The sequence below is a fragment of the Chlorocebus sabaeus genome, chromosome 21 (assembly GCF_047675955.1).
Source record: "Chlorocebus sabaeus isolate Y175 chromosome 21, mChlSab1.0.hap1, whole genome shotgun sequence".
In the NCBI taxonomy this organism is placed as follows: domain Eukaryota; kingdom Metazoa; phylum Chordata; class Mammalia; order Primates; family Cercopithecidae; genus Chlorocebus; species Chlorocebus sabaeus.
The window spans coordinates 60,235,752-60,258,175 of NC_132924.1; the positions used below are offsets into that span (position 1 = coordinate 60,235,752).

Sequence of the window (22,424 nt, forward strand, 5' to 3'; positions counted from 1 at the left end):
ACAAATGATACTATGCATTTTTTTAGTTGTTTGTTTAAAAAGGCATATAATCTGAAACTTAGTCCCCTTGGTAATTTGACCTGAGAAAATTTATATCACTGATAGGCTTGAATACTTAGTGAGGGTTTTTGTGTGTGTGTGTGTGTGTGTGTGGTGTTTTTTTTTTTTTTGCAAAACTGCATACAGGAAGTGATATTGCCAATTCAGAATTAATTAATCTTTATTGAAAAATGTGGCATTCATCCTTTAGAAAATTATTTTCTTGATAAAGTTGTAAGAGCTGTAACATGTAAGCAATATATAGGGACCCCAAAGGAAAGACTGTCAGACTTAAATGTGACTTGGACCTCACCACATAGTGGCAAATGGTTCCTTCCTTTCTAGTTCACCATTTGAAATACTTTACTTGACTATCTGGGTATAATATTGGCCAGGAAGAAGAGAGATGTCTCTCTCTGTGTGTGTGTGTGTGTGTGTGTGTGTGTGTGTGTGTGTGTGTGTGTGTGTAGTTACCACTTAATTGTAACTCTGCTATAAGCTAGGCATTCTAGTAGCTGAGATATATTCATAATCTCACTTAGTTGATCCTATGAGGTAAGTGTCATTATTTCCATGTTACAAATGAAGCAACTAAGTCAAAGAAATTAAGAGACTTTCCTAAGATCATATAGGAAGAAACAGCTAAATAGAGATTCACTCCCAGGACAGTCCATCACCAAATAGGCCCTTTCCCCAATCAAAAAAATTTCTTGAAAAATCAACATGTTAACTAAAAAGAAATAAAAGGAGAGGGGAATATCGTGCCCTTAATTAAATCATGTAACATCTCCAGTAGTCAGTTTCCTCATCTGAAAATAGGGATGATTATACTACTACATTTCTCCTGGAATTTTTGTGAGAATTAAGTGAGATTATGTTTGGGGCACTTGGCACTAGGCCAGATACAACATTCATGCTCAATAAATTATAGTTAAGATTCCATTTTTTGCCTTTTTTTGGAAGTTTTAGAAAAAATTTGGACTTCTCACCTTGTCATCTTTTAAGACCTGTCAAGATGTCTTTTAGAACCCAACTGCATGATTCTTTATGAATTTGGCTGCATTAGTGATGTGCAGGTGGCTTATATTAGTTTTATAGGACTGCCACAACAGACTGGATTGCTTAAACAACAAAAGCTTATTTTCTCATAGTTCTGGAGGCTGGAAGTCCAAGATGAAGGTGTCAGCAGGTTTAGTTTCTTCTGAGGGCTCTCTTTTAGGCTTACCTTCTCATGGTTCTCACATGTTTATTTCTCTGTGTGCATGTGCACCCCAATATCTCTTTGTGTCCAAATGGCTTCTTCTCAAGGAAAACAGTCAGATCAGATTAGGGCCCACCCTGTCTTATTTTACTTACTTGTTTAAAGGTTCTATATCCAAATACAGTTAAATTCGGAGATCTTGGGAGTTGGGCTTCAACATGAATTTGGGGGAAAAAAATTCAGCCCATCACCTTGCCATAAGTAAATTCTTTTCCACTGCATTTGGAAATAATTATTTTCAGGAATAGTAACATGAATAGAAAGTATGGTTGAGAAACATTAAGGTGTATTCTAACCACTGAAATGCTATGACTTGCAGGATTCTCCATATATGGCCATATATAGTGAGTTCATTTATTGTGCACAGAAAATATTTAAGAGTTAAAGATTAAGACTCTATAATTTGATATATAATATAAAAAGAAATATCACACCTGATAATAGACTACAAATATTTTTAATACATTAGTGTTGAAAATTACCTGTTTATGGCATTTGTTGAGGAAGGAATTAGGAACGTTTACTTGCACCATAGGTATATGCAAAATCAAATAAAATGTTTAGTAACTGCATCTGTCAGAGTAAAGCTGTATGGCAGGGATTTATAGGGAAACCTAGAGAAGTCTCTTCCCTCAAGGGGCTACTTGATCTTCTTGGGGAAATGCCAGAAATGTCACAAAATGACCTTTTTTAATTGCCAGTTAAATGCTCAATGTAGACAAGGAAGGCTGTGTGTTCGAAGGAGACACAATTGCTTCTAAAGCCCAGAGTTAAGATTTAGAACGTGTAAGGCCGGGCGCGGTGGCTCAAGCCTGTAATCCCAGCACTTTGGGAGGCCGAGACGGGCGGATCACGAGGGCAGGAGATCAAGACCATCCTGGCTAACACGGTGAAACCCCGTCTCTACTAAAAAAATACAAAAAACTAGCCGGGCGAGGTGGCGGGCGCCTGTAGTACCAGCTACTCCGGAGGCTGAGGCAGGAGAATGGCGTAAACCCGGGAGGCGGAGCTTGCAGTGAGCTGAGATCCGGCCACTGCAGTCCAGCCCGGAATACAGAGCAAGACTCCGTCTCAAAAAAAAAAAAAAAAAAAAAAAAAAGATTTAGAACGTGTAATAGTTAGCTGCCATAATATTGAAAGGAAGAAAAGTGGTATAATTAGAAATATAGACCCAGAGGCGGTTCACTGCAGCATTGAGGACAAATGAAAGGACAGGGACCCATGAGGAAGTACTCTGATAGCAGAGTAGTATGGAAAGAGTGCTCTGAGAAATTTCAAAGAATCCTACCTATTTATGGTTCGAGACTAGGATGGTAATATGTTCCACCTTGTCACGAAGTTAAGCAGATCTTTGAAACCTGGAACTGAATTTGATGGTAGCACTGTTGTTACAATGACTGCAAATAGAATGCCTGTGATTGTAAAACATGGAATTCATCTACCACCAGGTATTCATGAGAGATCCTTACCCATAAGTGAAATGCAGGGAAAACCTTCACTTACCAAAGGAAAAATGTCTCCATTTTTTCACTTCTTCCCAACCCATAAAGAATATTTTGCTTCCTGTTAAACAATGATAATGGCAAATATGATTGAAATGTAATCTGAGAACATTTCTTGTTTAAAATGTGTCTTTATTCTTTTAGGCCTCTTTTTCGTGGAAGTTCAGATGTCGATCAACTAGGAAAAATCTTGGAGTAAGTAATAACTAATTTTACATCAGTGTCTATAGCATTAAAACATTTACAGTGACTTTCCTCTGACATGCATATCAAGTGTTTATCTCTTGTCTTTCTTACTTCAAGCAGCTGCTGCAGACAGTGTTACTATTGTGTGGTGAGTGGAGACATGGTAGAAGTGCCGTTTTATGCAGAGCCCTAACTGCTCTGCTCTGGAAGCTTGTATGTTGCTTGTGTGGATCTTTTTGCTGCTCCTCTTTCTTCATGTGGCCGAGCTCCAGTTCTTTAGTTCGAAAACATTCTCTGCTTGTGGTCATTTCAAATGCACCCACCATCAGAGATGGGACGCCTGGTGGCAAAGTACCCATCCTTGTCCAGTGAGCTTCCTGTCCCCATTGAGTATCCTTGGTCACCCAGGTTGGTTCTGCATTGTTTTGTTTTGTTTTCCTGGGCGAAGGATGGTATGCTACACATCTCATTTTTCTTCAGAGCACCAAAACAGAAAATGAGAACCCTGAGTCTTTGACAGAATAACTCTGCAACTTTGAGAAAGTCATGTAACACACCCCATGAAGGGCTTACACAGTGCCTGGCACATAGTAAGCGCTTTAAAAGTTATCTATTACTGTTGTTACTAGAATTCATCATTGGTGGCAGGCGCCTGTAGTCCCAGCTACTCGGGAGGCTGAGGCAGGAGAATGACATAAACCCGGGAGGCAGAGCTTGCAGTGAGCCAAGATTGCGTCACTGCACTCCAGCCTGGGGGACAGAGCGAGACTCTGTCTCAAAAAAAAAAAAAAAAAAAAAAAAAAGAATTCATCATTAATTATTTAACCTTTTGGTTCCTTAACTTCATCTGAGAAATGAAAGTCTGACTTAAATTCTCTATAAGATCCTTTCTTGTGCTCAAATTCTTGGGTTTCAGTTACATAGCTCCTTGATGATTTACATAGTTTCATTCATGTCTGCATGTTCATGCATGTGAGGGCATGTATGCATTCATGTTTCTAGAATGTAACTGGGGCGCTTCTTCTCACAAAGCATGCAGTGTGGCATCCTTTTTTGGGTTTTTGGGTTTGCAAGGCCCGTCCGAATTGGAGTGGAGTAAGAAGAAAGTGGGAGTTCTAGACCAAAAATAGCCCTGATCTTTGGTCTGTGACATTTTATAGGAATCCCAGTGATTTTTATGAAATTCGAAGTCTGTAAGACTGCAAAAAAAAAAGCACCCCTAAAGAATAGATTTTCATACCAGCACTGTCTACTCAAGCATGACTACTTAAAACAGTTAATAAAACTGGAACCTGATGTTATGCTTTTAGTGACTGGAAGCAGCTAGACCTCTGTTAGTGCCAGTGCCACTGCTGAGTCAGAACATAGTAGCTTAAGGCCTGAATAACGTTTGCTAGTTTTTTATGCCTGTGGGCTTCCTGGGTCCAGGGCAGCTGATGCTATTGCTCCTACTACTGACCACTCCGTATACAGTAGATAAATTCAACACAAAGCCTTCATGTTACCCCTGCTTCTGAATGGCAAGTTCTTTAATCAGTCAATGATGAACTCCCATCTATTTTCCCCATGACTGTTGAATATATTTTGTGTGCATGTGATCTTAAAGAGGAAACTGGGGAAATCAGACATACTAATGACCTTCTGTTAAAAGGAAAGAGAATCTTGACTGAAGTCAGCTTGCCAGGCCTTGAAGGTCATCACCTTCTTTCCCTTATTTATACTACCTGACAGTTGTGTCTACCTCCAGCACTGATGTCTGCAATCTTGTTAACATTGTTAGTACCCCCTTAGTACATGAAGCCAGTGAAATGGACCAGAAGGAACATTTGACCAGCATATTTGACCTGCTTCCAAGGAAAAGCCAGTTCTACTTTTGGCAAAGTCCTGACAATCGTAGGTTGCCAACAGAAAAGAAGCTGTAGAGTTCTATGGTTTGTGCCTTTAGATTTTACTCTGTGGTTTCTGGCATTGTTTCATCAAAATTATGTTCTGTTTCCTCTGAATGGATTACCTTGCCGGAGAAGAGGGACAATGCTGCACCCTAGTGTCACTGCCGAAGTACTTGAAAAAATATTTCTGTCTCCACCACCACTGCCATTTATAGATTTTGTGCCCTGTCAGGCTTGCCAGTATAAATGTCAACTTTTAAGGCTTATATTCAGCTGTCCAAATAGTGGAATTAAATGCAAGCATTTTTTAATGGTCCTATCAGAATTTCACAACACATGTATATGGGCCATAAAAGTTCGTATTGAACGTGAAACTAAATTTTTTTTTAAGGAAAGCCATATTCACATCCTCTTTTTTGTTTTCTTTGGAGACAAGATCTTGCCCCGTTGTCCCGGCTGGAGTGCAGTGACACGATCTTGGCTCACGATCTTGGCCTCCCGAGCTCAAGTAATTCTCCTGTCTAAGCCTCCCAACTAGCTGGGACTACAGGCACAGGACACCACGCCCAGCTAATGTTTATATTTTTTATAGAGACGGGGTCTCACCATGTTGCCCAGGCTGGTCTTGAACTCCTGGGCTCAAGTAGTCCACTTGTCTCGGCCTTCCAAAATGCTGGGATTACAGCCACCCTACCTGGCCCATGTTCACATACTGTTAAAGGGAAGAACATTTCTGTGTTTAGAAAGATTTAAGCCTTCAAGTAATAGCAAGTATTAAAAGTGAAACAATAGTTTTAGCCTGTGACATCTTAGAGCATTTTAAAAAACAATGTCATAGCTAAATGAAAATAAAATAACTGGAATAGAGAGAACAGAACTCACTCTGGGCTCTGTGAATGAGCGCGCTATCTGTGACTTTGGCAGTTCATTTTATGTCTCATTTTCAGTTTCCCCATCTATAAGATGAGACCAATAACACCTGACTTATATGTCTTAGGAGATTGTTACAGGAATCAGAGGAGGTGATAGACTTCAAGTTATATATATATAAATTGTTATGTGTTTGTTTAAAATTTTATATAAAATTATGTAAAGTTATGTGTACATGTACATGCATACATACAGAGACGTGCTGTTTCTCCGAAGGCTTTCGGCATTCAGTTGATCATATACTTGCAAGATTTAACTCAATGTAGATATATTCAAAGCCACAAATAAAAACATTTTAAATATTTCTAGGAGTTATTAATGTAATCAATTTCTAGGTGACTGGTGAATATACACAAAAATATTGATATACATAGACCTGAAAACTAAAAAAGAATGAAAGGAAATTTTAAAAGATCTCTAACAAACATTCTTCATTCCCTCCTCTGCCCTGTCCCATTGTATCCAGACACTTACTTACCTATGCATTTCTTTTCATAATTAATAGTGGTATTTTTGGTTTTTTTTTTTAACTTCTATTGTAGGCTTTACTATTGAACAAATCTATATATTGTTCATTGTTATTTCTGTTTATTGGTTCTAGTAAATATGTCCATTAATCTTCCTTTGCCTCAATAATGTAGCTCTCTCAGTATGCCTGATAGAGGCAGAATTACAGTGTCTTTCCCCAGACACCCAGGCAGAGAAGCCGTGATGACAGGGGTATCTTCCCAGCTGAAGTCTGTGGCCTGGGCTCTGTGTAGGTGAGGGAAGGGGACATAAAGTGCTACAGATCTTGGGACCTGTACCACATCTTCCTGAAATCTGGAAGTATATTCATAAGAACACCTCTTCCTGGGCTTCAGTCCCAGCAAGTATAGGCCAAGCAGAAGACCCTAATTTCTAACTATAGTTAAAATTATTTGGTCCAGGCCAGGCACAGTGGCTCACACCTGTAATCCCAGCACTTTGGGAGGCTGAGATGGGCGGATCATGAGGTCAGGAGATTGAGACCATCCTGGCTAACACGGTGAAACCCCGTCTCTACTAAAAATACAAAAAACTAGTCAGGTGTGGTGGCGGGCGCCTGTAGTCCCGGCTACTCAGGAGGCTGAGGCAGGAGAATGGCATGAACACGGGAAGTGGAGCTTGCAGTGAGCCGAGATTGTGCCAGCCTGGGCGGCAGAGCGAGACTCCGTCTCAAAAAAAAAAAAAAAAAAAAAACATTATTTGGTCCAGTATTTGAATAGCTATATAACCCATCCACTAAACTATGATTTTATTTTTAGTTCAGAGTTATACAGTCTGTATGAGAAAGAAGTTCCTGCATCCTCTGATTTTCTCTGTTCAAACCTACTTATGACCTATATGTAAACTATAAATAATGTCTATACAATATATAAGTTATGTAAGTCCATTGACCCATTAATATTTTTAAAGAATATTAAGTTATACATAAATAGGATATAAGCAGTTCATATTTTAAGTGTGATAGTGATGTATTTCCTATGCATCTTGGATGAATAACAACATTTTCTAACTATAATAATAATTGACAATGTATTGATTGATATTGACTGTGTGTAATGTGTATCAGGTGCTGTGCTATATACCTTAAATTATAAATTTATATATTACTATAAATTTAAATAAAGTATAACTGATCCTCATTACAACTGTAAGTTATTATCATTGTATACATAAAGACACTAAGGGTCATAGATGTTAAGTAATTTGTCCTTACCTGCCAGTAAGTGGCAGGTGCAGGATTTGAACCCAAGCCTGCCTATTTCCAAAGCCTGTGCTTTTTATCACTTACTGTTCTTTCCACATTTCTGATCCCAGAATGGTTTTCAGGGGAAATATAAATAATAGTCTTTTAATTTACTGTTTGCTCACTTTGGAATACCACAGACCTCCTTTTTATAAAATCGTGTTTGAATAATGCAGGACTAACAAACGTTTTAGCCTCATTTTTCCTTCTGATTCTAATGTATATATTTAATATTTAGGGAATTACTCTTTAACCAAAAATGCAACCAAATTGATATGTTAATAAACCATGTTGGATGAGTATCATAAAAATCATGCCAATACTGGGACGTTCGATCAAAACACAGAAAGCATTCTTGGACATTAAGGAATGTATATACTAGTATGGGTCTCCTCTGAATACAATAAGTCCTGCTTTGTCACTAAGTCAGGGCTTACTGCCTGGCAATATATTTTCTGTTTCTACATCACCCCTTACATTTAGTGTCTGCTACCAGAGCAATCTCTTATCTCCTCCCAGTGAATTTTACAATTTTTCTGTGAGATTACCCTCTACCCCATGACACCATATTGCGGTAGGACAGAGATAAACAGAGACCCTGCCAGTCATAAAGTGAAGGTCTCCTGGGACTGTCTCCCCCATGCCTCCCCCTTAGATTTTGCCTTTCTCTGGAAATTGATAAGAAAACAGCTTCTGCATAGCAGCTAATGTTCATGTCTATGTGTGGTTCTTTTGTAGCGTAATTGGACTCCCAGGAGAAGAAGACTGGCCTAGAGATGTTGCCCTTCCCAGGCAGGCTTTTCATTCAAAATCTGCCCAACCAATTGAGAAGTTTGTAACAGATATCGATGAACTAGGCAAAGACCTACTTCTGGTAAGTTTTTGTGATGTCAAACTGGTCTGCACTGTGCTAGTGAGACACCTGCCCTACCCAGACTGGGTGGTGGTCACAAATATCAGTTCAGTAGCTGCTATCGGCATCACATGCCACAGCCACGTGGGGCAGGAGGCGACAGTCCCTCCAGAGGTTTCATTTTCACACTTGTAGCAGCTGGTGGCTTTTGATTCTGGAATGTCTTTCTGATCCACATTTTTTTAAATCTGCCATCTTTGAATGTTTATTTCAATGCAGCTTTAGAAGCCTCTCAATTCACTTTGACATATGTTTCTTTAGAAGTAAATATTATGTTTCCTTGCTTACAGTTTCATGCTACTTTAAGTAATTTGTCATTTTAATGTGCCTTTTGTTAAATATCCACAACTTTGGGGAGATGTTTTTCCAAAAGAACTATATAGCAATACTTCTTCTAGTTGCTGATTTATTTAATAAGTATTTAGTGTGTCAGGCACATATAAAATACCTCACTGAAAATAAGGACTTCTGTGCTCTGTTTGAGACTCATAATACTCAACCATATACTTAATTTTCTATACCTGGAGGCCAGAACAATAGGTGGAAAAGTGTACCTGTTGGGCTGTTCTTGATGTCTGAAACCCAATGAGTAATGAGTGTATCCTTTACCTCCTGAATTAACAGCCTTTGATATCTGCTTCTGCCCATGGGTGAAGCACAGGTCTTCTCCATGTGTCTCATTCTGGGGCCCATGCCAGAGAGGCAGCAGCTCCCTGGGGCATGTTTTTCTCATGATAGAAGGTGGATGTTCCAAAAGGGCAAGCAGAAATATACAACGCCCCTGAAGGTCCATACTTGGAAGAAGTACCCACCACTCTGCCCATGTTCCATTGGCCAAAGCAAGTTCCATACCTAAGGCCAACTTGAATGGAGGAAAGAATGCTCCCCCTATGGTGAGAGGGGAGAGAAAAGAGGGAATGTACTAAAAGTTATCCAATCTACCATAGTATCTAACTCTTGACTAAGTTGTGATTCCAGAAGCTCATTTTATGAGTAAACTATTTGGCAATTAAATTAAATTTTCTTGCAGAACCAATATTATTAACACAAGGTTTTTTAATTAATTCTCAACCCGGCAACCTTGTTCCTAAAGTAGAGCAATAATAGAACTTAAACACCTGTTTTTAACCGTATTTCTATAGGACAAAGTGTATTAAGACTTCCAACTTGAGATTCTCCTGCACCCCCACATTTGGCTAAGTCGTTCTCCTTCTCTCCACCCTCTTCCCAGCTTTAAGCCATCAATGTAGCTGTGAGGAAAGGGCTTCCTCTCACATAATCCTCTAGAGACACGTCTCTGTATCGTGAACGTATTCCCACAGCTCTTTTCTCTTCTTTCCTATGTCCCGGAGATTAAATTAGCTGCTTCCTTTCCTAATGCCATTACCTAATTTTCTCCTTCTTGGACTCTGGGAAAAGAGAACTCAGGATCAGGAATTTTGCCCCTGCTCTCCAGTCCTTTGGGAATTCAGCCCTTGCAAAGCTTTTCTAGAGATATTTATTGCTGTTAGAGACAGTTGGAACCTTTCTACAAACAAGCTCTTTCTTCCACTTGCTCTTTAGCTCTTGATGTTCAGAAGATCCTATAGGGAGGCTAGCAGCCATGGACTGAAGGGGAGCTCAGGATAAATCAGATTTCAGAGGACCCAAGAATTTGCCTGAAATTACACATAGAACTTTCTGTTTGTATTTGTTTTTAAGCTTTTGATGGAACATTAGAGAGGTCCCTCATCCAGTTGGAACCTGACTAGGACTGTTGGCAGGAGTCCTATTAATATCATGGTTATGCAGACCTCTTAAGTGGAAGAGTTCTTCCATTAACCATGATAATGTAAAGTCTGTAAATTACATAGAAGACTGGAATGCACAGACATTTCATATACTCAGTTCACTTTAGGATGGAGAAGCCGACGTGGCTTTCCTGCTACTTGTGGACTCCTGGGGCAATGAGGAGGTCTTACTCATCACTATTTAGTGCTTGCCACCTGCTAGGCACCCAGCAGGAGGCGTTGGTGGAAGGAGAGGAGGAGGATTTGAGTAACAAGATTACCTGAAGTAGGGGTGGAAATGAGACTGAAATTAGGGACACATTCTAACTAATTTAGGTATGGACAGTTTGGGAACAGAGACTGCTGCTACTGCAAATATTTCCCTTTCCCTCCTTTCACCTTCTACCTCAGTAGCCCAGCCAAACTGCCCAAACCACTTGACTAGGACCAGGAGCTTCTTAAGTGCAAGCATCAGCTCATTCACCTTGGTAGCCCTACACTTGAGCTGTCAGCCTGGAATAGAGTTTAGTGACTCAAACTGAATCTAATGGTCCCCTGAGAGAGCTACTGCTAGCCTTGTGGCACCTTGTTATTAATTAGAAGGAAGATATCCCTGCCTCTGAGTGGTGTAACCTTGGGGCAGGGTAAGAAGTTGCGAAAGAATTACTAAATAAAGTTATATGCATACTTTAATGGCTTACAGAGAAATCCTGGGCAGGAAACAGCCCATAGGCACCCAAAAGGGTCTTCTCCTGAGGGGCATTTTATACATTAGGGATATATGTGAGTACTGTCTCCATATTATTTAGTGTCCCTTTAAATAAATACTCATTCCCATTCTAGATGTGCTTAACATGACAGTGAATAAAGGGATAACTCTGTAAGTACATTATTTACATTGATGTGTTGTATATCAACCAATTATTTTTTTCTTTATTACAGAAGTGTTTGACATTTAACCCAGCCAAAAGAATATCAGCCTACAGTGCCCTGTCTCACCCATACTTCCAGGACCTGGAGAGGTGCAAAGAAAACCTGGATTCCCACCTGCCGCCCAGCCAGAACACCTCGGAGCTGAATACAGCCTGAGGCCTCAGCAGCTGCCTTAAGCTGATCCTGCGGAGAACACCCTTGGTGGCTCAAGGGTCCCCCTTAGCAAGCCCTGCAGAGCTGTGGAGGATTGCCTGTCTGGAGGCCTTCCAGCTGCCGTCTTCTGGACAGGCTCTGCTTCTCCAAGGAAACCGCCTAGTTTACTGTTTTGAAATCAATGCAAGAGTGATTGCAGCTTTATGTTCGTTTGTTTGTTTGTTTGTCTGTTTGTTTCAAGAACCTGGAAAAATTCCAGAAGAAGAGAAGCTGCTGACCAATTGTGCTGCCATTTCATTTTTCTAACCTTGAATGCTGCCAGTGTGGAGTGGGTAATCCAGGCACAGCTGAGTTATGATGTAATCTCTCTGCAGCTGCCGGGCCTGATTTGGTACTTTTGAGTATGTGTGCGTGTGTGTGTGTGTGTGTGTGTGTGTGTGTGTGTGTGAGAGAGAGAGAGAGAGAGAGAGATTCTGTGATCTCTTAAAGTGTTACTTTTTGTAAACGGCAAGAACGATTCAGTTTTAAAGACTCAAGGTGATTGATAAATAACAGGCATTTGTTCACTGAAGGTGATCCACCAAAATGGTCTTCTCAAATTAGAAAGTTAACCCTAGAAAGTTAACCCCATGTCCTCAGCATTTCTTTTCTGGCCAAAAGCAGTAAATTTGCTAGCAGTAAAAGGTGAAGTTTTATACACATAGCAAAAAGGAGAAAAAAAATCTAGTATATTTTTCAGAGATGTGCATGCATTCTATTTAGTCTTCAAAACGCTGAATTTACTTGTTGTAAGTCTATTTTAACCTGTATGATATCATGCTTTATCATTTCTTTTGGAAAATACCCTGTAAGCTTTGTATTACTTGCCATAGATTTAGGGAGTGTATCTCAGATAGATTTAAAAAAAAAAAAAATAGAAAGCCATTATTTCCTGGTTTGAAATTCCTTTATTCCCTTTTTTGTTGTTGTTGTTGTTTGTTGTTACTTCGTTTTTGTTTTTAGGAATTTGTCAGAAACTCTTTCCTGTTTTGGTTTGGAGAGTATTTCTCTCTCTAACTAGAGACAGGAGTGGCCTTGAAATTTTCCTCATCTATTACACTGTATTTTCTGCCACACACTGCCTTGTTGGCAAAGTATCCATCTTGTCTATCTCCCAGCACTTCTGAAATATATTGCTACCATTGTATAACTAATAACAGATTGCTTAAGCTTTTCCCATGCACCACCTGTTTGCTTGCTTTCAATGAACCTTTCATAAATTCACAGTCTCAGATTATGGTTTATGGCCTCAATTCTGCAAACCTAACAGGGTCCCATATGTTCTCACTCTAATGCAGTCCTTCTACCTGGTGTTCACTTTTGTTACCTAAATAATGAGTAGGATCTTATTTTGTTTTATCACCAGCACACAGATTGCTATAAACTATTACTTTGTGTTTTACATTTTTATAGAAGATATTGTCAGTGTCTTTATCTGAGGGTATGTCTTTAGCTATGTTTTAGGGCTCTACATTTACTCAGTCAAATGATCTTTTCTCCATCCCCCAGGCTGTGCTTGTTTCTAGTGCCTTGTGCTCACTCCTGCTCTCTACAGAGCCAGCCTGGCCTGGGCATTGTAAACAGCTTTTCCTTTTTCTCTTACTGTTTTCTCTACAGTCCTTTATATTTCATACCATCTCTGCCTTATAAGTGGTTTAGTGCTCAGTTGGCTCTAGTAACCAGAGGACACAGAAAGTATCTTTTGGAAAGTTTAGCCACCTGTGCTTTCTGACTCAGAGTGCATGCAACAGTTAGATCATGCAACAGTTAGATCATGTTTAGAGTTAGGATTTTCAAAGAATGGAGGTTGCTGCACTCAGAAAATAATTCAGATGATATTTATGCATTATCAAGTTGTACTGAATTCTTTGCAGCTTATTATGATATATGACTATCTTGAACAAGAGAAGAAACTAGGAGATGTGTCTCCTGAAGAGCTTTTGGGGTTGGGAACTATTCTTTTTTAATTGCTGTACTAAACATTGTTCTAATTCAGTAGCTTGAGGAACAGGAACATTGTTTTCTAGAGCAAGATAATAAAGAAGATGGGCCATACGAATGTTTTCTACTTTCCTTGTGACAACATTGATTACGTGTTGTCAGTACTATAAATGCTTGAGATATAATGAATCCATAGCATTCAAGGTCAGGTCTACTCAAAGTCTCACATAGAAAAGTGAGTTCTGCCTTTCCTTTGATCAAGGGTCAAAATACAAAGACATTTTTGCTGGGGCCTAGAAATTGAGTTTAAAAACTCATGCACTGATTCATCATGAGCTTTTTGGTTAGTATTCATGGCTAGAGTGAACATAACTTTAGTTTTTGCTGTTGTAAAACTGTTTTCATAAGTTCACTCAAGAAAAATGCAGCTTTTCTGAACTGGAATTTTTCAGCATTCTTTAGAATTTTAAATGAGTAGAGAGCTCAACTTTTATTTCTAGCATGTGCTTTTGACTCATTTCTAGGCAGTGCTAGTAAAGAAAAATTGAAACACAAACATTCTGGCATTCAATCGTTGGCAAATTATCTTCTGATGACACAGAATGAAAGGACATCTCAGCCTCTCTGAACTTTGTAAAAATCTGTCCCCAGTTCTTCCATCGGTGTAGTTGTTGCATTTGAGTGAATACTCTCTTGATTTATGTATTTTATGTACAGATTCGCCATTTCTGAAATCCAGATCCAACACAAGCAGTCTTGCCATTAGGGCATTTTGAAGCAGATAGTAGAGTAAGAACTTAGTGACTACAGCTTATTCTTCTGTAACATATGGTTTCAAACATCTTTGCCGAAAGCTAGGCAGTGGTGAACTGAAAAGGGCATTTTGCCCCAAGGTTACACTGAAGCAGTTCATAGCAAGTAAAAATATTGTGACAGATTTGAAACCATGTTTGAATTTCATAGTAGGACCAGTACAAGAATGTTCCTGCTAGTTTCTGTTTGATGTTTGGTTCTGGTGGCCCAGGCATTTTGGGAACTGTTGCACAGGGTGGAGGCAAAACAACCTACATATAAAAAAGAGAAAAAGAGAAACTTGTCCATTTAGCTTGTATAAGAAATCCCATGGCAAAGGGTAATAAAAAGGACCTAATCTTAAAAACACAATTTCCAAGCGCTTGTAAGAGCCCAATGGGTTGGAGCCTCCCACTTTCTCCCTCCTTTGAAGTGGATGGGAATTCAAGTTGCAAAGAACCTATTTTGGAAGAAAGCTCGGGGCCATTTCAGCCCCCTGTATTCTCACGATTTTTCTCTCAGGAAGCACACACTGTGAATGACAGACTTTTCATTTAGCCCCAGGTGACTTACTAAAAATAGCTAAAAATTATTCACCTAAGAATAGAATTTCAGCATTGTGTTAAATAAAAATGAAAGCTTTAGAGGGCACAAGATGTTCCTATCTTAAATAAAGCATGTTTCTTTTCTATAGAGAAATTTATAGTTTGACTCTCCAGAATGTGGTACCATCCATCTTGATGAGAAAACTCTTAAATAGTACCAAACATTTTGAACTTTAAATTATGTATTTAAAGTGAGTGTTTAAGAAACTGTAGCTGCTTCTTTTAAAAGTAGTGCCTATTAAAGTCAGTAATGGCAATTATTGTTCCATTGTGGAAATTAAATTATGTAAGCTTCCTAATATCATAAACATATTAAAATTCTTCTGTCTAAAATACTGCTTTTCTCTTAAGTGACAATTTCACTATTCTTATGATAAGCACATGAGAGTGTCTTACATTTTCCAAAAGCAGGCTTTAATTGCATAGTTGGGTCTAGGAAAAAATAATATTAAAAGTTAATATGCCACCATAATTACTTAATTATGTTAGTATAGAAACTACAGAATATTTACCTTGGAAAGAAAATATTGGAATATTATTATAAACTCTTGGATATTTATATAATTCATATAATTCAAAAGAATGCATGTTTCACATTGTGACAGATAAAGATGTTATATGATTTCTAAGGCTTTAAAAAGTATTCATAAAACAGTGGGCAATAGATAAAGGAAATTCTGGAGAAAATGAAGGTATTTAAAAGGTAGTTTCAAAGCTATATATATTTTGAAGGATATATTCTTTATGAACAAATGTATTGTAAGAATTTATACTAAGGTCATCTGGCAACTGTAGGATTAATGGTCAAAAACAAATGTTATGGAGAAGCTGTTCCAAGCAAACTAAATTATCTGTACTTTTTTTCTCATTTCAAGGGAAGAGGCAGCCACATGAAGCAATACTTCTTACGCATGCCTAAGAATGTTCATTGAAAAAATAAAAATAAATTTTTAAAAGGCATGTGTTTCCTATGCCACCAATACTTTTTAAAAATTGTGAACCTTACCCAAAACCATTTATCATGTCCATTAAGTACATTTGGGCACATAATTAGGAAGATATTTACATGTTCCTTCTCCACAGTAGAAAAACTATTGAGGCTACCAAAGCCTGGCAAGAAATGTAAGTCCTCAGAGTAATTAAAAATGGTGTTTTCCTCAAAAGCATGAGAAACTAACATTTTCATTTCTTATTGACTCCCTTTCTATATCAATGCAATTCACAACCCAGTTTTAATACATACCTATATCTCAAGCATTTCTATCTTGTACTTTTTCAGAAAATAAACCAAAAATAATCCTTTGGCCTCTCTATCTTCTGATCTTTGTTAAGTAACAGAAGTGTAGAAACAGAAGGGGTCTAATTTTTACATGTTTTTTCTCAACTAGTCTTTCTGGGAATTTTTGTTTATTTTCTTAATGAAGTACCAAACAGCTTTTCAAAATATTTTCTATTTCTTAGCATTCCCAGGAAGTTATAACATTTAGATAAATGAGTAGAAGTGGACTTGCTTCAACATATTGTTACCTTGTCTATCCTTAGGAAGAAAACAAGAGCCACCTGAAAATAAATATAGGCTCTTTTCGAGAATCTGCTGAAATACTATTACAGCAATTTGAAGTTAATATGGTAGGAAAGGAAGGTGGCTTTTCTTGCAAAAGTCTTTCTAAACATTCACACTGTCCTAAGAGATGAGCTTTCTTGTTTTATTCCAGTATATTCCACAAGGTGGCACTTTTAGAGAAAAACAAATCCGATGAAGACTAAAGAGGTACTTCTAAAAGAGATTTCATTCTAACTTTATTTTTCTGTGCATATTTAACTCTTTCCTAGCACTTCTTTTTTGGGATGATTAATAGTCTTTATAATGTTCTGTAACTTCAATATTTTACTTGTTACCTAGGTTCTGAACAATTGTCTGCAAATAAATTGTGCTTAAGGATGGATAATATATCCATTTTGATCATTTAAGTAAAGAAAGCCTAGTCATTCACTTAGGAAAAAAAATTTTTAAGTACCCAATTACCTTACTTTTCTAGATTAAAACAGGCTTACTTACTAAAAAGGCAGCCCTCATCTGTGAACAGGATAGTTTCATTAGAAGTATAAAACTCCTTTAGTGGCTCCAGTTAAAACACTCATACTCTCTCTGCTGCTTTCATATTCCCTAGCATGGTGGCCTTCCAACACTGATTAAATTTTAAAATGCTAATTTAAAGATCAGGTGAGCAAAATGAGTAGCATCAGTAATTCGGTAGACAAAACTTTTGTCTGAAGAATTGCTGTATTGAAACAGAGCCCTTAAATACCAAAAGACCAGGTAATTTTAACATTTGTGGAATCACAAATGTAAATTCCTAAGAAGCTCTAATTTTAAAAAAAAAAAAAGGTCTAAGTATATGAGCATAACAACTTAGGAGTGTGTCTGTATACTTTGTTCACTTTTGAAGTTTTTTGGCAACTATATTTTTTAAATTCACAAGTCTACTTAAAGACTTCTTATCCCCCAGATGATTAAGTTAATTTTAGAAGTCACCTTCCTCACAACAGTGTCACTTGAAATTTAGTAGGGAAGGTTATTGCAGTATTTTTCAGAGTTTCCTTAGCACAGCACCACAGAAAGCAGCTTATTATGAGTGGCATACACTCGACGGTGCCTGCCCAACTTTGCTCCAGAGTGGCAAGCAGATGAGTCTCAGTAATTCATACTGAACCAAAATGCCACATACACTAGGGGCAGTCAGAAACTGAGAAATCCCCCGCCTCATTCGCCCCTCTACTCCCAGGAACTAGAGTCCAGTTAAAGCCCCTATGTGAAAGGCCGAATTCCACCCCCGGGTTTGTTATCACAGTGGCCAGTCTGAACCCTATTTGCTCGCGTTCAAAACTTGACTCCCACTTGAAAGCCTTCCGGGCGCGCTGCCTCGTTGCCCCGCCCCTTTGGCAGGAGAGTGACAGTGGGCGTGGCCGGGCTGGGACCCCGCCTCCCGCTCACCTGCCGGTGCCTGAAATTCTGTGCGGCCCCGCGGGCTGCTTTCCGAGGTCAGAGTGCCCTGCTGCTGTCTCAGAGGCATCTGTTCTGCAAATCTTAGGAAGAAATATGTCCCTAGAAGCAAACGGGTGTCTTCTGTGCATAAATAAGTACAACACAATTCTCCGAAAGTTCGGGTAAAAAGAGATGCGGTAGCAGCTGCTCTTTGTGAAGCTGTCTACCCTGCATCTCTCAGGCGCTAAGCTCAGTTTTTTTGTTTGTTTTTTTTTTTTTTAAGAAAAGATGTATAATTGCAGGAAATATTTTTTATTTTTTTATTTTCCATCATTCTACATATGTGATGGTGAAAGATATGCCTGGAAAAGTTTTGTTTTGAAAAGTTGTTTATTTTCTGCTTTGTCTTCAGTTGGCAAAAGCTCCCAATTCTTTAGGTTCCCTTCCTTTTCTCTCTTTTTCTTTGTTAGGCAATTAAAGGTATGTAAACAAATTATCTCGTGTAGTAGGGGATTTTCATGTTGAGAGGAATCTTCTGTGTGAGTTGTTTGGTCACACAAAAAACCCTTTCTCAATTTTAGGAGTTTGGATTGTCAAATTTAGGTTTTTCTCAAAGGGGACATATAACTGTACATATTGACTGCCAAGAACTATGACTGTAGCACTAATCAGCAAACAAAGAGCCACACAATTATTTAATTTCTAACTCTCTGTGGTTCCTAGCAAAATTCCGTTGATGTGCTTAGGTTAAAGTTCTGAAGATACTCGTTGTACTCTTACTTGAAAGTTTCTAATCTTAAGTTTTATGAAATGCAATAATAATGTATCAGCTAGCAATATTCCTGTGATCACCAACAACTCTCAGTTTGACCTTAAAGTCTGAATGCTAAAACAGATTCCAGCGGTAATACATTTCTTGAACCTCCCAGTGCATTATATATCTTTTCATTCTGATCCTGTGTTTGCAAAAATATACACATGTATATCATAGTTCCTCACTTTTTATTCATTTGTTTTCCTATTACCTGTAGTAAATATATTAGTTAGTACATGGAATTTATAGCATCAGCTATCCCCAGGAACAGCACCTGACAGGCGGGGAATTTTTTTCAAGTTGTTCTACATTTGCATAAATTATTTCTATTATTATTCATGTATATTATTTATTTCTGAATCACACTAGTCCTGTGAAAGTACAACTGAAGGCAGAAAGTGTTAGGACTTTGCATCTAACGTTCCTTATCATGGTATTGATGAACCTAAGAAAATAAAAATTAGACTAAGCCCCCAAATAAGCTGCATGCATTTTTAACATGACTAGTAGATTTGAATATATAGATGTAGTATTTTGGGTATCTAGGTGTTTTATCATTATGTAAAGGAATTAAAGTAAAAGACTTTGTAGTTTTTATTAAATATGCATATAGTAGAGTGTGAAAATACAGCAAAAATAAAAACTAAAGGTAGAAAAGCATTTTAGATATGTCTTAATTTAGGAACTGTGCCAGGTTGCCCTCGGAATAGATTCCAGGCAGAGACCAGTGCCTGGTGGTGCCTCCTCTTGTCTGCCCTCATGAAGAAGCTTCCCTCACGTGATGTAGTGCCCTCGTAGGTGTCATGTGCAGTAGTGGGAACAGGCAGTACTGTTGAGAGGAGAGCAGTGTGAGAGTTTTTCTGTAGAAGCAGAACTATTAGCTTGTACCTTGAGGCTTCCAGAACGTGTCAGATGGAGAAGTCCAAGTTTCCATGCTTCAGGGAACTTGGCTGTGTATAGAAGCAATCCAGCATGGTAATAAAAAGCAAGGATTGCCTGTATAATTTATTATAAAATAAAAGGGATTTTAACAACCAACTATTCCCAACACCTCAAAAGCTTGTTGCATTTTTTGGTATTTGAGGTTTTTATCTGAAGGTTAAAGGGCAAGTGTTTGGTATCGAAGAGCAGTATGTGTTAAGAAAAGAACAATATTGGTTCCCGTAGAGTGCAAATTAGAACTAGAGAGTTTTATAGGATTATCATTTTGAGATGTGTTAAAGTAGGTTTTCACTGTAAAAATGTATTAGTGTTTCTGCATTGCCATAGGGCCTGGTTAAAACTTTATCTTAGGTTTCAGGAAGACTGTCACACACAGTAAGCTTTTTTCCTTCTGACTTATAATAGAAAATGTTTTGAAAGTTAAAAAAAAAAAAAAATCTAATTTGGAAATTTGACTTGTTTCTGTGTTCGAAATCACGGTTCTAGAAATGTAAAAATTGTGTATATCAGATACTAATCTAGGCTGTGTGAACCAGCCCAAGATGACCAACATCCCCACACCTCTACATCTCTGTCCCCTGCATCTCTTCCTCTCTACCACTAAAGTGTTCCCTGCTACCATCCTGGCCTGTCCACATGGTGCTCTCCATCCTCCTCCACATTACGGACCACAGGTGTGCCTTTCTAGGCCTGGCCACCACTCCCAACTTGACCTAGCCACATACATCTAGAGATGGTTCCTAATGCTGGGCACAGACTGTGCTCATGGCACCCATTAGAAATGCTTTTAGCATCTTTATGCATCTTGATTTTTAAACCAAGACATTGTACAGAGCATTCAGTTTTGGCTGTGGTACCAAGAGAAAAACTAATCAAGAATATAAACCACATTCCAGGCTGCTGTTTTCTCTCCATCTACAGGCCACACTTTTACTGTATTTCTTCATACTTGAAACTCATTCTGCTATTTTCATATCAGGGTACAGACTTATAAGGGTGCATGTTCCTTAAAGGTGCATAATTATTCTCATTCCGTTTGCTTATATTGCTACAGAATGCTCTGTTTTGGTGCTTTGAGTTCTGCAGACCCAAGAAGCAGTGTGGAAATTCACTGCCTGGAACACAGTCTTATAAGAATGTTGGCAGGTGACTTGGTATCAGATGTTGCTTCTTCTCTTTTCTCTGTATACAAGATTGAGAGTTACCACACTGGCCTGTCAGGTCCACCCTGTGGGTGCAGCACAGTTCTCTGAAAGCAAGAACTTTCCTACCTATTCTAACATTTTTGCCCTCTAAGAAAAAGGGCCTCAGGTATGGTATAGACATAGCAAGAGGGGAAGGGCTGTCTCACTCTAGCAACCATCCCTCCATTCCACACAGAAAGCCCTCTGGAAGCAAAAGAAGAAGAAAGAAAGAAAGTTTATCTCTAAGGCTACTGTCTTCAGAATGCTCTGAGCTAAATGCTCTTGCTCCCTTCCCAAGAGGCAGATGAAAATACAGGCCAGTTTATCTAGACCCTTCCCATCTGAAGAGGAGGATAGAAAAGTAGGTAAATATGTAATGTAAAATATGTCATTCAAGGACCACCAAAACTTTCATGAAGTACCCTATCATTAAAAATCTGTTTTTAAAAGTAGCTCAAGCAAGGGATGCTTTGTGACCCAGGGTTTCTGAAGTCAGATAGCCATTCTTGCCTGCCCCTTATTCTGACTTACTGGGAAAGGGAGAACTGCAGTGGTGTTTCTGTTGCAGTGGCAAAGGTAACATGTCAGAAAATTCAGAGGGTTGCATACTAATAATCCTTTGGAAACTGGATGTCTTACTGGGTGCTAGAATGCAAATTTAGGTATTTATTGTCAGATGATGAAATTCATTGTTTTTTTCAAAATTGGTGTTGAAATATCACTGTCCAGTGTGTTCACTTATGTGAAAGCTAAATTGAATGAAGCAAAAAGAGAAAATAGTTTGTATATTTGTCATACCTTTTGTATTTCTTACAATAAAAATATTGGTAGCAAATAAAAATAATAAAAACAATAATTTTAAACTGCTTTCTGGAGATGAATTATTCTCCTGGCTATTTTCTTTTTTACTTTAATGTAAAATGAGTATAACTGTAGTGAGTAAAAGTTCATTAAATTCCAAGTTTTGGCAGAATGTGTGTGGGTGTGTTTTTTGTTAGTTTTGTGTTTTTGTTTTTTGTGTGGTTTGTTTTTTTTTTGGTGCTGCTTATTTGCAACCTGGCCATAGATGTGGTAGAAAGAATGTGTTTTAAACTTTTACTTTAAGAGATTCCTTTTCAGGCTTCCAGTGTTTAAAAAGTAAATAGCAGTTAAGTGAGCATAGAACTCATTCAACAATTGGCTGGGCGTGGTGGCTCATGCCTTTAATCCCAGCACTTTGGGAGGCCAAAGCAGGTGGATCACCAGAGGTCAGGTGTTCAAGACCAGACTGGCCAACATGGTGAAACCCTGTCTCTGCTAAAAATACATGAAAACTAGCCGGCCATGGTGGCATACGCCTGTAATCCCAGCTACTCAGGAGGCTGAGGCAGGAGACTTGCTTGAATCTGGAAGGCGGAGGTTGCAGTGAGCTGAGATCGCACCACTGCACTCCTGCCTAAGCAACAGAGCAAGACTATCTCAAAAAAAAAAAGAACTCATTCAACAATCATGCGTTGCTTGATGACTGGGATACAGTCTGAGAGATGCATTGTTAGGGGATTTCATCATTATGAGAACATTATAGAATGTACTTACACAAACCTAGATGGTATAGCCTACTACACACCTAGACTAGATGGTGTAGCCTAAGCCTCCTAGGCTACAAACCTGTATAGTATTGAATACTGTAGGCAATTGTAACACATTGGTAAGTATTTGTGTATGTAAACATAGAAAAGGTACAGTCAAAATATGGTATAAAGGATAAAAAATTGTACACCTGCAAAGGACACTTA

At 38.4% G+C, this 22,424-nt stretch overlaps 1 protein-coding gene across 4 annotated transcripts in view; it reads left to right on the forward strand.

Moving 5' to 3' along the window:
• The window catches only part of CDK6 (cyclin dependent kinase 6), a 236,277-nt gene extending 214,658 nt beyond the window's left edge, over positions 1–21,619 (forward strand). For all 4 annotated transcript variants that reach the window (XM_007982158.3, XM_038004360.2, XM_007982159.3 and 1 more), the window contains exons 6-8: positions 2,947–2,997; positions 8,317–8,452; positions 11,203–21,619. In XM_007982158.3, the coding sequence (XP_007980349.1) occupies positions 2,947–2,997; positions 8,317–8,452; positions 11,203–11,349 (334 nt within the window). In that variant the 3' untranslated portion in view covers positions 11,350–21,619. The remainder of the gene's footprint in view (positions 1–2,946; positions 2,998–8,316; positions 8,453–11,202) is intronic.
• Positions 21,620–22,424: the final 805 nt, after the last annotated feature.